Source organism: Merops nubicus, unplaced genomic scaffold (genome assembly GCF_000691845.1).
Source record: "Merops nubicus isolate BGI_N331 unplaced genomic scaffold, ASM69184v1 scaffold33705, whole genome shotgun sequence".
Taxonomy (NCBI): domain Eukaryota; kingdom Metazoa; phylum Chordata; class Aves; order Coraciiformes; family Meropidae; genus Merops; species Merops nubicus.
The window spans coordinates 1-13,321 of NW_008609481.1; the positions used below are offsets into that span (position 1 = coordinate 1).

The 13,321-nt window shown below is 39.5% G+C and overlaps 1 protein-coding gene across 1 annotated transcript in view; it reads right to left on the reverse strand.

The window, feature by feature from the left end:
• Positions 1-991: 991 nt before the first annotated feature.
• The window catches only part of NKD1 (naked cuticle homolog 1 (Drosophila)), a gene marked incomplete at its 5' end in the record, with an annotated part of 18,922 nt that continues 6,592 nt past the window's right edge, over positions 992-13,321 (reverse strand). Inside the window, 4 exons of the mRNA XM_008940610.1 lie at positions 992-1,566; positions 2,304-2,434; positions 7,314-7,398; positions 8,438-8,585. Of these exons, the coding sequence (XP_008938858.1) occupies positions 992-1,566; positions 2,304-2,434; positions 7,314-7,398; positions 8,438-8,585 (939 nt within the window). The remainder of the gene's footprint in view (positions 1,567-2,303; positions 2,435-7,313; positions 7,399-8,437; positions 8,586-13,321) is intronic.

Below are 13,321 nucleotides of genomic sequence, written 5' to 3' on the forward strand. Positions count from 1 at the left end.
TATATATATATATATTTATATTTATATTTTATATATATTTGCCAACATTTAAAGTGAGAAAGTATATTTTCCTCAATTCTTTCTGAAAACAAAGAACTGTGGATTTAAACAAAACAAAAACCCCGAACAGCCCCTCTCCTCAAACCCCCAAGAATGATACTTATGGCCCAAGCACTAAAGTCTAGTGATGCTTTTGAAAAACCCCATTTCACATCCTCCTCTTTTCCAATAGTTACCCCAAACAGAATGGAGAGTAAGCAAAAGAAAACCCCCAAATAAAGTCTATTTAAATATTACCCAGTATGTAACAGACTGTGGCAGTGAAGATTCTCCAAGAAAATAAAGTGTAAGTTGTACAAATGTAGCTCTGTTGACAAGTACAGCTAACATTTCCTTGCAATTAAAATAATTTGAAAGGATGTGAACACAAACAGGCTACATGAATGCAGTATATTCCCCGTCCCTTCCCCCAGCACATTACAATCAATAAAAAGAAAATAAAATCTGAATAATACTAGAGGTAGCAGCTGTTTGTATTTCCATTATTCCTAGTATCTCTGGAGTCCAACCCTTCCAACATTGCTCCCCTGATAAAAGGCTTGTGTGCGATCAGCCGACATACAGCAGAGTGGTAAGCTAGATGTCTGCAAGAGTGTTTGAAGAATCTCTCCTACTGCAATGGAAGCAGTACTTGTAAAGAAGTGCGTTGACAACCTGTATTAAATCACAGCTCAAAAAGCTACGGCTGTTTGCTGTTTTACAAGCCACTTGGAAAAAAAAAAAATCCACAAGGTGTTTAAGTAAGCTATGTAGTTCCACAACATATAAATAGGGTAAGTTTCAAGAGTTCCATATAACCTCTAAAATATATGCTAGCTGAATAGCAATGGAGTAACAATAATATTAATCATAGTAATGCCTTAGTTCTGGTATCACAAGAACACATTTCCTTCATGTGGGATGATTCCTGGAGGATTTTGTGGGATCTCTTCTATGTCTGGTAGAAGTGATGGTAGTGGTGGTGGTGCTCATGGTGGTGGTGGTGTTCATGCCTTTGTATCATTTGTCCAACTTGGCCTTCATATAAAATGACTGTGGGCAGGTCTCTCACATGTTCCTTTTCCATAACTGTCCCTGGAGACTGGAACGCTTTGCACATTTGGTGATTCTCCTTTGCCCTCTGCTTATGCTTCTTGTGAACCTGTTGAGATTGCAAGGGGAGGTAAGAAAGGTTCTGGCCTACCCGTGCACTTGGGGAAGCCATTGGCATGGGTGCCCCTTGAAAAGGTTTATTTCTGACTGCCCTTCCAGGATGCACAGGAGCAATGTTTTTGCCCTGGGCCTTGGGAGACCTCACAAAGTGCTTGTTTGAGTCCTGGTTCCGGAGCCTCTGCTGGATTTCTGCAATCTTGGCATATGAACTTTCAGCCAGATTGATGTGGCTTGGATCCACCACTTGAGATTTCCTATGGTGAGCATAGAAGGTTTCAGGTTCATGAGAACGGGATCTAGTTTGACTCACAACTCTGCTTGGTGGGTCATGTTTTTGAGCTGGTGGAGGAGATCCTAGGAAATAACAAACTGAGTTAGTCATCTACTATTTCAAAGTTCTAATTAGTAGCATGCAGTTGGCAGGCATAGCATCATCGGCAGAGTGAATTTTTCCTAAGGAAGTGAATGCAATTATAGCTGTCTAGTCTAATTACATTTAATAATTCTGACTAGTAAATAATACACACACAAATACGTGTACATATCAATGTAAGGGTGAAGTGTGTGTGTGTGCATATACAAATCTTTACGTTATCTTCTCTCAGTCATCTATCTGAAATTCACCAAAATAGCTGACTGGAATAGTAAACTATTGGCACACAAGTGGGAAAGGGAGGAAATCCAAATCCCTTTAATTCAGGCACAGAAGCCAAAATTCCAAGTGTTCTCCTATTTTGGGGTCAGTAGTGAATATAAAATATGTGCTGGTATCATCTTGGTAACAAGCTCCGACATCTAAAAGTAAGTCCTTGCCTCGCCCATAGATTAAACGTAATTTAGATCCAGAGATTGTTCTCCTAGGCTCACCTCCAACTTTAGCTACACAAACAAGTACTTCAAAGCAGGCTTGCAGCACATTAGCCACTCCGTTGTGATACCACCTCCACCAGTAAATATCGTGTAGTATTCACAGTCCTATTCCTTCCAGGAAGTCACTACAGACAAATCACATAGGTTCACAATTCACTGCCCCTGATGTGAAACATGTAGCTGAAGAAAGAAGAGGCAAACAAGCTTGCAACATAAATTACCTGGCCCAAACTTTGATGTGTAGTTTTCTATTCCTGCAAGATCCAAATAGTGGTTTCTCCTTTCAATGTTCTCATCAACACAATGACGATAGCACCCACTTTGCTCTGGACTGTTCTCACTCTGATGATATCTGTCAGCAAGAAGCAAAATTACAATTCAGCAGAACTGCTTTAAAGTTGTTATCGCCATCTGCAAACCAACAACTAATGACCCCTTTGAAGTGACAGGAGTTGCTCACAAAGAGACAACAACTGTTTGAAATTCGGGATGACCGATTTGCTAAGTCGATAGGTCTGAACTGACTGTTCTTTCCCCTCCTATAAATTGACCCCGATGTTGCAAAGCAGAAGAGGCTTTCAAATTGCATCAGACATGCAAAAACAAATAAAAACACTCCTCGGGTTTATTACTTTTTGTCTTAGGGCCAAACCATTCAACTGATTCTCCCATTTGGACATGCCAAAGAAAACCTGCTGTTTGATTCATGACTGTTCCCACCCCTGTCAGGAAGTGCTGGGGTAAGCCTCGTGTCAGATAAACACACGTGTGTGTCTGCTTCAGAAAGACAGGCAACAGCACAGGTGTAGTAACTAGAGAGAGCCTGCAAAGAGAAGGTGTTGGTAGGACACCCAGAGGTAAGTGCTGCTTTCCAAAATACAACTAATAAGGTCAGATCAGCCGCTGGCTTCAGAGTCACAACTCCTTCTCCTGCTCAGCTTTGCAATTTTATTTATAGCAGAACTATTTCCTGAGAATGAATAACTGAAATACCATTCATTTATGAGGCAGAAAAAAGAATCAGGCAGAGGTTTACAGTATTGTAGCCCATAATGCCGGGCAATTTAATCCAGCAATTTCAATGGATGTCTGCAGATATGAACAACATTTTCAATATAATAAACAGGATAAGCAGAACACTCTCAATGAGCCACTGCCCATCATTCAGATAGTACAGCCTCCAAGACCACCACATAGGCCTTGCTCTTTCTCTGTGCAATTGCACTGATGTCAACCTCAGACCAGAATTTGGCCAGTGTAGTCTGTGGTGGCCAGTACTCCACTTTTAGTCTATTAACACATTTCCAGAGGCTGCTGATCCCATTGAGCTTTGGCACAAACTGCTTTCCTGGTCTAGTGTAGTACTGTTCAGGGACATTACAGAACTGAGTCTCCTGTTTCTCTGTCAGACACAGGTCTATCGTTTCTTTGATAAAAGTCGCAAGACTTGACCTACCTGGAAGATCATTTTTTGCTCTACTTTGATAGAGGTACAGTCTCCTGAATGGAGGAGAGTCTGCCTGGAAAGGAGGTAAGCTTTAAAGACTCTGAGTCAGCTTTGAACTCCAGAAGTGACATGGGGTACTGTCAAATATGAGGGAATGTCCATATATTCTTTATATTTTGGATACATAACAAACTCGGTACCTTCCCTGACTCAGACACACCTCTACAGGTTATTATACTTTAACAGGTCAACATAAATGATCTCTGGGGCTCAAATGTGGCTAACTGAAGTTGTCAATCATGAACTGCCTACGGAAACCATTGGGACTTGCACACATGTGCTGAGGACAATGGACAGTTAACCCAGAAAAAACATCACTGGGTTCCATTACGCAACACTGTATACAGAACTGGCTGTTGAAAGCTAAGTTAACAGGGAACCTGTTTCTTTGTTACTGTAATAAATTCCATCTCTCATCTACATGGTGAAAAAAAAACTATGCCAGTACTGCTACAGCCCTGCATTCTAATAGCTTTCTTGCATGTAAGATGACGTTCAACAATATTCATGCAAAAACACACAGTGAAGCAATTATATACTGATGAGATATGTGCTCCACTGTCAAGAAGAGCTTCACATACTTCTGAGAACTGAAGTGTCTGGCATCCAGTCCCACAATGCTCTCCTGCATACATAAGGGAAGACACAAGCACACAGCAAGCACAGTGCGTAAAAAAACCTACATATACAGCATTTTTGCTGATTGTTGGTTGGTTTGGTTTTTAATCAAAAAAGGCATCTGCCCAAGTGTTTGTGGAGCATATGAAAGCCCTTTCTAAAGTCCCCATGCTGGAGTGTCATCCTGATGGTAGAAAGCACCCAGCAATGCAGGAGGAACAGGGAGCAGAGCAGTGACAGAGCACAGGACAGAAAAACGCAAGGACGTTTCCTGAAAGCCACGCTCAGCGATAACACCAAATTTAAGCCAGTCAGGGAGAAATCACTTTAGCAGGAAAAAAAGAATGCATTATCAGTGGGTAAAAGGAAGATGTTCCAGAGGCTGGTGTGCATATTTTCCCTGTTGCATGGAACAAAATATAAACTAGAATGGTATAAAGATACCCAATCCACAAAGCTCTCTGCCAGTGCTCTTTCCACCACCTGCTTTCCACCACACAGACCAGGCAAGCTAGCTGTGAATTTAGCTACGTGTCTTGATACTTGTATTAGCCCTATGGCTGAAAACTCCTGCCTGTAGATTCCAGCAGATGAAAAATCTAACCCATCCACCTCCCACGTTCAGGATAAAAACATTTCTATCAATTTTATATTGAATTTTAATCATATCTTGCCTAGAATTCCTTAGTGACTGAATCTGTGAAATGTGTGCACTTCTCTTGAGTCCTCATTGCTGCTTTCAAAGGGGAAGCCTCCGAATTAATATTGTGAGATTCTGATAGGAGCTTTCCTGAGGGTTAGCAATTTGGCCAGGGTGGACAAACACTGTGTGGACAGGACATTCTTTGTCCTGTCCACATGTAATAAGATGCAATAAAAGCTATGAAATGCTGACACTTGTCAGATGCTGATCTGCTCAGTTCAAGGTACAGCCTTGCTCTGTCTAGGAAGCCTCCAACCAACGTGATAAGAAGGACAAATGCAGCAGAATTGAGATTGTACCCCAACGTTTGTGACTGTGGCTTTACGTGGAAGTGACTGCTGTTCACAAAACCACTGCATTTGCAAAATCAGAACTTTAAGGTGGATGGGAGGGGAGTTTTGCAACAGATTATCCAAGAAAAACAGTCCATTAAATTCAGACAGGACAAACCTTTGCTAATAGGCAGAAGGAATATGAACAGCACATCTAGGCCAGTAAGCAAAACCACAGAGTATTCTTTAGTTCACAGAAGATTTTGCAGAGTTGCAAAGAGAAGATTAGAAGTCATTTTAGTCTTCTTTTAATGTGAAATTTGATTGTACTGGGATTTACTCACTGGGACAACTCACTAGCATTTTTCCTCTATCTAAAAAAAGGGAGGCACTGTTTTGTGGTCATTTTCAATAAGACTGAATGCTCCTTTTCTCAATAAATTTATTATGTATTTGGACAAATATCCCTAAATCCAAGGAAAACCAAAAGTAGATTTTTTTTTTTTTAAAAAAAAATTTGCGGCTGAAGAAACAAATGCAACTAATGATTCAATATAATTATTGTACCACTTCATCAAATACTTCCCTCTGCCTTAGCATGAAGCATAAAATCCTAAAAGAGATGAAACCTATACACCACGATGACCTGTTAGGAGCAACTGATCTACATTAAAATACATGAAAATTATCGGCCTTCGATTTGTTTTTCCTTCCATTAAAATATCAAATCCAGAAAAGGAATAGCACACCTACATGTGACTGAGAGATTACGATTTTTCTTAGCTGTAAAGAATTTTAATACTTGAAGAATACATTGCAAATGATCATCACATACTCTGAAGCTCAGTGCAGGTAATATACATCAGATAGCTAGAACTCATGACCATCAGATAGATACACATGATTACACATTTTTTTACAGGAAAAAGGCCTGTTCTGGACTGGCATCCAAAAAAATATTGTACATTCTTGTCAGGAAAGAACTAAAATCTTTTTTTTTATCTAATCTGTAGATGGCTGCAAGTGTACCTGCAGCTCTTCATATAAGAAACCACTGTGCTTGTGCTTTATTGGAAATGAATGTACTTTCAGTCACACAGGCTGGATTCCAACAACAGACAGGTATTTTTTCAAGTGGTGCAATGTATTCTGAAACTTATAGGAAAAAAAAAAAAAACAATCCAGAAAAGATAAACAAAATTATCCCAATTTTCCTGTAAGATTCCATAAAATATAATGGTTCTAAGCAAGCAGGTTATATTTCTACATCGGTGTTACTACTAGTTGTGTAAGGGAAAATTTGACCTAAAGTTGATGTGGCAGCAGGGAAGCATTGTTGATGGCAGTCAGCAGAGACAGCCGCTCTGCTAAGTCAGTATGAGGTAAGAAAGAGATGAATTTGCTTCTCCTACCAAATGTACAAACACACTTCAGAAGTGCAGCTGAGCCAACCCACAGCTGCTGTAAGCCAGAACCACCTCAGCAGTATGGGGCATGGAGCAGGCAGCATGCTAGAAGCTCTTCCTTGTCGCTTACACTGCAGGACGTAGCCTGTGCAGACTATCGGCTGTAAAGCTGTCTGCTGCTCTGCTGCAAGCTCCCTTCTTTCCTTCTTCTGCTAGGCAGTGTACAGCCACTGCCAGCCCAAAGCTGCTTCCTTTAGAAGGAAACGTGCTAAGGAGAAGCAGGTCTGCTTATGACCTGGTAAAAATGATTGACTTAAAGCTTGGAGCTGAGTTGACCAGTGAAAAAGATGTGCTGGAAAGAGGACAAACAAAGGCAGTAGCTGGCATCTATGAAGTTGAAAAGGTTTTAGGATGCTCTCAGCCAAAAGGCTGTGCTATAAAATCCACTGCCAGACACAATATTTGCAGATGGCATCTAGAAAGAAACTGCATGTCCTCCAAAGAGCCAACAGAAGAAGACAATTTGAGTAAAGTGTGCTAGAGATTTGCTTTTATAATTTTTAACATACAAAGTATCCACCTATGGAATCTGCTGAGGGTTTGACAGTGAAAAACCTTGTAAATCCTCTATTTTAATATAACTTCATGCAAGCAAGAAATCAGTGGTTGAGATTTCCTCAGAGGTACCCAGTGCCTCTCAGGAGCATGGGTTTTTAACTCCTTACCTGAGAGAAGCCCGCTGCTTCTTCTCAGAGCTTCTTAATTCTTCATTAGCTTTGCTTTCAGCTCTATGCCTGGCACTCTGTAAATCTGCAAACAAGAAAATGTACATGATTCTCACATTACTGTCCTTCATGATCAGCATCAGTGACATGCTACATGGCAAACATTTTTTTGGTGTCACTGGATCAAAATGTAACGTATAATTTCATGCAAGCTTCTCAAAAGTGCTTTTGTCCACACAACAGATTATAGGCAGACGTAACCTTGACCCCAGGGCATCAGTCAAGGTTAGGCTGCAAGCCATGTGGCAGCTTAAAATGAGCCACATTCACAATGATATGTACTTGTCCCTCAAGTTTGGACTACTCAGCAGTGTGGAGCTCAATTCTATACTAACACATCATATAGCTCCCCAGCAGCGCACATTTGCTTATGTCTGTACCTGACTGAGTGGATGTATATTAAAACTGAGGTAACAAGGCTCTCCTTTTGGATAAGGTGCTCACATTTTCTACTGAAGTATTCATTTAAATACTTTTAAGTACTTTAATTTAGTACTACTGAAGTAATTATGATGATACAGTTATTATTAAAGTGAATATAAGCCATCAAATTATAAGGCAACAGCAGACTCTGCCAGCACAGAAAAATGAAAAATGTGCAATTTTTATGCATAGATTCATAAAGGTCATTTATGCTTAATTGTTTACTGCATCCAGCAGCAGTGATAGCTATGCACTGGCAAAAACCATTTTATACCATTACATCTGTTTCCACACAAACTGAGCGCTGTGGTACCAGTGGAGTTAAAGTCGTGTAAATCAAGAAGGCCTTAAAGCTGCCCTGCAGTACACAAAGACAATTACAGAACAAATGTGTTATTGCTGCTTCCAAAAAGAAACAATCTATCAGGAGAGGGAACCGTAATTCAAGAGACACTGGAAGGAGGCAATTTTGCACCCAAGATCATAATGCAGGTGCATGAGCTTTTAAGTACCCACATAATTATTTGCCTTTAAGTATAAATATTTTTTTTTTAAATTAACAAAATACAAAGATGAATGTTTAAGGGATGCTTGATGGTTTTTTTGTATTTTTTTTCCAGTGGCTGATTGCACATCCTTACCGGTATGATTTAACAAGATACTCTTCTTCTTCTGACTGCCATCTGGTGCCACGGTAAGCTTCACTCTCAGAGTTTTGCTGGAACTAGGAGAATGGTTGACTGATGCATCAACTACCTCATAGATGGTATGAAGCAAGCTGGTAATATCCTACAGTGGGATTGAAACACAAAGAGACACACTACTGTGAAAGTGGTATGAAATGTACAGCTTTCATGCTTACAATTCTTTTGGAATTGAGAGTATTAAATGCTGAAATATCCTCAGAAATGACTGAATTTACAAGAGCTGAACTTGCACGGAACCTAATAATCAAATGGCATAAAATATACGAAATGAGGAAAAACAGATCAAAACAGTAATAACAGCACAAGGTATTCAGGTTTCCCAAACTCTGAATCAACAAAATTATGTTCTGCCTTTCCTTTTCTTTGATTTCAACAGAACCCAGAGATCACCATTCACACTGCACTATAAATTGAGTTCACATGACAAAAACAAATACACTGACTGAAGAAAACCTTGGACCTTAGTCTTACTACTTCTTAGGGTTGTTTCTTAGGACACTTAAATGGTTGATTCACTTCTCAGTAAGAAAAGCAGCAGAACTCTCAGTCTCATGTTTGGAATTAAAGGATGTCTGAATGTCACTCTACCACACGTGTTTTGGGGTCCAGCTTATTTTGCAAAATTCAAACCAGTTCTAAATCTGCTTTTTTGAACAACAGAGATTATCCAGTCAGGCCTATCACAGAACATTCTTCACACATCTCTTTAGAGGCAATGGGACATGAACAAATGCTTACATACCTGGCTATATCGGACTAGCCAATTTGAATGAGCCAACAGGAGAAACAGTATTTAGTAGTTGGCGATGCTCAAATATCTCTCAGGTTGATCTAATTCAGCCAAGCTCAAATAGGGTACTACCTTAAATTGCCAGCATTGAAAAGGAGATCTCTTGACTCACCGTTCTACCTCAAAGGGATTTCACCCAAACTGATCTTAGGTAGCAACCTAAGGCCAAAGCATACTGATCTTTGTAGGCTATAAGGATCCCAATTCAACGCACATTTGAGAATTTCTCCATGCTGGTCCTTCCTTTTCCTTGATCTAACCTAGTACCTAAGCTCTTTCCAGATGCCCATAAGCACAAAGGAAATATCTAAATCATCTTTGTTGAGTAAAACAGCTTCTGAGGATTAAGAGTCAGGTCTATAAAATTTCAAAACCTCTTCAACTTTTCCTTTGCCCAGGGGTCATACCTGTACAAAAGGCAGATGAAAGTTTGGTATGCCCTTATGGGTTCCAGCACTTTAGTAGCCAGTGTACCACACAGTCCTCATTATCTAATCAGCTTTAAAGGTGACACAAATACTAATTTCTACTCACACAGAATTTATGGAAATACTGACATTCTGGCCAGGACAAATGATTTTACAGTAATGATTTTCTAGCTCAACAGACAGAATGGATAACTAAACCCTAGAGGGTCCAGACTTGATTTTAACATGTACCCTCTTGTAACACTTCTGCATGCAATGGAATTTCTCCAGACTTTTGAGGTCAAGACAACACATTCATAAAAAGAGAGCAGAATTCACAGCCTCTCCTTTATTTCCCCATTGACATATTCTTTCTACTATTGCCATGAGAATCTCTATGTATGGGCTGTGACTACCGTTGTTAGTAGCTGCTTTCCACCCTCTTGACACCCTCTGTCTAAAGCCTGAATGAAGGAAAAGCCTCTCAGTGACAATCTGGTGTACACCTCACAGCTCTTTAACACATCTCACTTCTCACACTTCCGCCTGAATCTGAAACACAGCCAGACCTCTAAATAGATACAGCCATATTTGACAGTCAGCTTGAAGGGCTGTACTTTTCTTTCATCTGTGAAAAAAAAAAAAAACAACTAAGTAAGAACATAGACAGACAAAAAACCTGTATATTCTTTCTTACACCTTCCATAAATTATGTTCTAGAAGCATTGTGCTATAATCCTGCACCTCAATAAGCCAAACCTTCCTCTTCAGCAGAATACCTAAGCATCCTATTTATTCTTAAGAGGGTTTCATAGACTCAGCACTTTGGTGAAGGGAGCCTTTCCCACACATTCATTAACAAGTCCTGGTTGGCCAGCATGGCATCTTTCCACACTAGGCTACTATCAAGAGGTTATTATCAACTCTTTCATTCACAGTAATCTGTCCTTTTTTCCAGCTATACCAGATGTTTGTACAAGCTGATCAGCCAGTCTATTTTAATTTCAATAGACAAAGAGTCTTTCCTCCCACTGTCCTTTTACACGATTTTTTCCCAGCGATGAGGTCTAACTTGCTAACTGGCATACAATTTGCACCTTGTGTTCTGTGAGGTCTTTCTCCACAAGCCGCTTGAGCCAGCTGTTTATAAAGTACTCCCAAATGCTGTCAAGGAAGGCCAGATGCATCATTCGTGTGACATACCTGGCACATCAGAAATACATGCACACACATCACAGCCAGATAAACAGGCAAACAGTCCCAAATCAGCCCAAATTAATGTCCAGGCTCCAAGCAGTTTAAGATGCTACACAGAGCTATCAGGACACCTTGCAGCCTTAATAGTCTGCTGTCTTTGCATTTCATTACGTTTTTACTACCCAGCCTCCTTCACCACGATCTGAACTGCTCTGCATTCTGGCATCGACTGAATGTGGTTCTCGGACTGGATACACACCAAGATCGAGGTCAGGGATATCCGTAAGTAACCCCTCGATGTTTATGCTGATCTTTATACACTGACAACAATGTTTTTATTATAGGATTCATTTACTTGTGGCCCAAATTTGTGGTTGACAATTCTAGTAAACTGATGGTTCTGATTTGGCCAAACAAGTCTGCTTGGGTCATCTGCTACTCAGTCATCTACCACGGTCCTGGCTGAGTAGGTACCAGCTACAAGGCAGCCTGAATCTCCTGTTGCTTTCCAGTTGTTGTGAAGTTCCACAATTATAATGTACAAATTCTTGAGGCACTGATCTTGTAGGAATGGTCTTGGTTGATGAGTTTTGAACCATGACTAAATCTACTTTTCTCAGCCTGTTTTTGGCAGTTAACACAGTAATGGCTTCTCGTCAAACTAGTAGCACTAGACCATTAAAATATATGTTACAAAATTTGTATTTTGTAGTTATCTTTATATTTACCCCAAAAGAATTTTAATCTTACAGTAGCCTGCCAGGAAACTGAGGCAATTTATGTTCCCCTTGAAAGCTGTCTCACTGAATGTCATTTAAATTCCTTAAAGACCTGCCTAAAACCATTGAGACAGCTTTACCTTCTACACACCAGCTTCAGCAGTTCACTGTCCTCAAGAAATTTATCATCAAAGATCAAGAATAAAAGCCAAATTTTCTCCTCTTCTGGTACATCAGTCAGCATGTCTCAGAGACCACCTGCCAAAGAATCTAACTTTTCTGCCCAATGGATTATGATTTTTACTAGTCACATGATTTTGCCACTGCTTTGCTTAATACCACTTGGCACTTCCCCCCACAAAAGGTTTCACCCACATTTCACAAACTTCCTCTCTTCTCACATGAAAAATAAACCAGAAGAGATTTTTCAGTGTTTCCCATAAAAAAAAAAAAAACAAACAAAAAACTGCCTTTTTTTTTAACTGAAATTTCTAGTTAAAAATCACTGTGGATTTTTAAACTAGTATATTAAAGGGGTAAAGAGAGTAAGAATTTTTTTTAAAAAGTATTTATCTCCTTTATAGCAGACAGATTATATTTAGAAGGGAAGCACGCTGCACGAATCTAATTTCTGAAGGGCTTCTAGTGTGCAAAAAAAATTCCTGCGGGGATAGCCAGTTTAATGAAGTAAGAAAACTGAAACTATGCTGTTTTTCCTCAAAGAGGAAAACAAATGCTTGCTGGGTAGTATCCAAACAGCCAGCACATGCCATATCCAGATTTATTTGTGTCTTGTTTACTGAATGCTACAGTAGGTTTTTCCAGGGCTGAATGATTTAACAGTTTAATCAGTGCGTTTTTCACATCCTGTTTTATCAAGCATCTAATACAACAAAGTATATTAAAAAGAACAACTTTAATAGACTGCCAGAAATACTTGCATTAGAAATATTAAAAAGTGAACAGTTAAGGCCACACATGTATCCTGCACTCACACATGTATCCATAGAATACTTTACAGACCTCCAGTAGGAGATTAGCAGGAATTTAGAAAGTTCAGAGAAACTAACAGGTCTGCAAAAAGAACAAGAACAAATTACATTGAAGTATTCTTCATTCCTTAAACAGCTCATGTGATTGAGAAAGTCCCTATTCAAGGTATTAATTTTTTTACTTCCAAGGGACATCAGTGGTACAGGGACAAGACTACTTTTCCAGTATTAGCATAGCTTATCATCGCAGGACTAGTTAGCAAACTGGAGATTCTGTAAGGGAAACTAAGAGGCTTTTCCAGTGGAATTAATTTAACAGAATGAGATACTTGCACAAAAAAAAAACCACAAACCCTTCAAAAAAACCCATGAAAAAACAAAACCCCCCAAAAAACCCAATGAGTTTAATAATGCCAAAAGAAAACATTCAATTTGATTCTTCATAATTTATCTGGGAGAGATATCTTTGGCTCCTCTCAAAACCAAAAGAGAAAGTCGTATTTTCTTTTAGTATTTCTCTCAGACACAAATCCACCAAATCTAATAGCTGTAATGATGGTCTCTCCAATACAGACAGGCACTAGTCCTCATCCATTGGTTCTATTGCTCTTTCTATAACATGAGTTAATACAATGTTGACAAACAGTGGAAACCAGCAAATTTCAAGATAAGGGTCAGGCTGATGAATGGCAGCCCCCAGAAATCCAGTATGC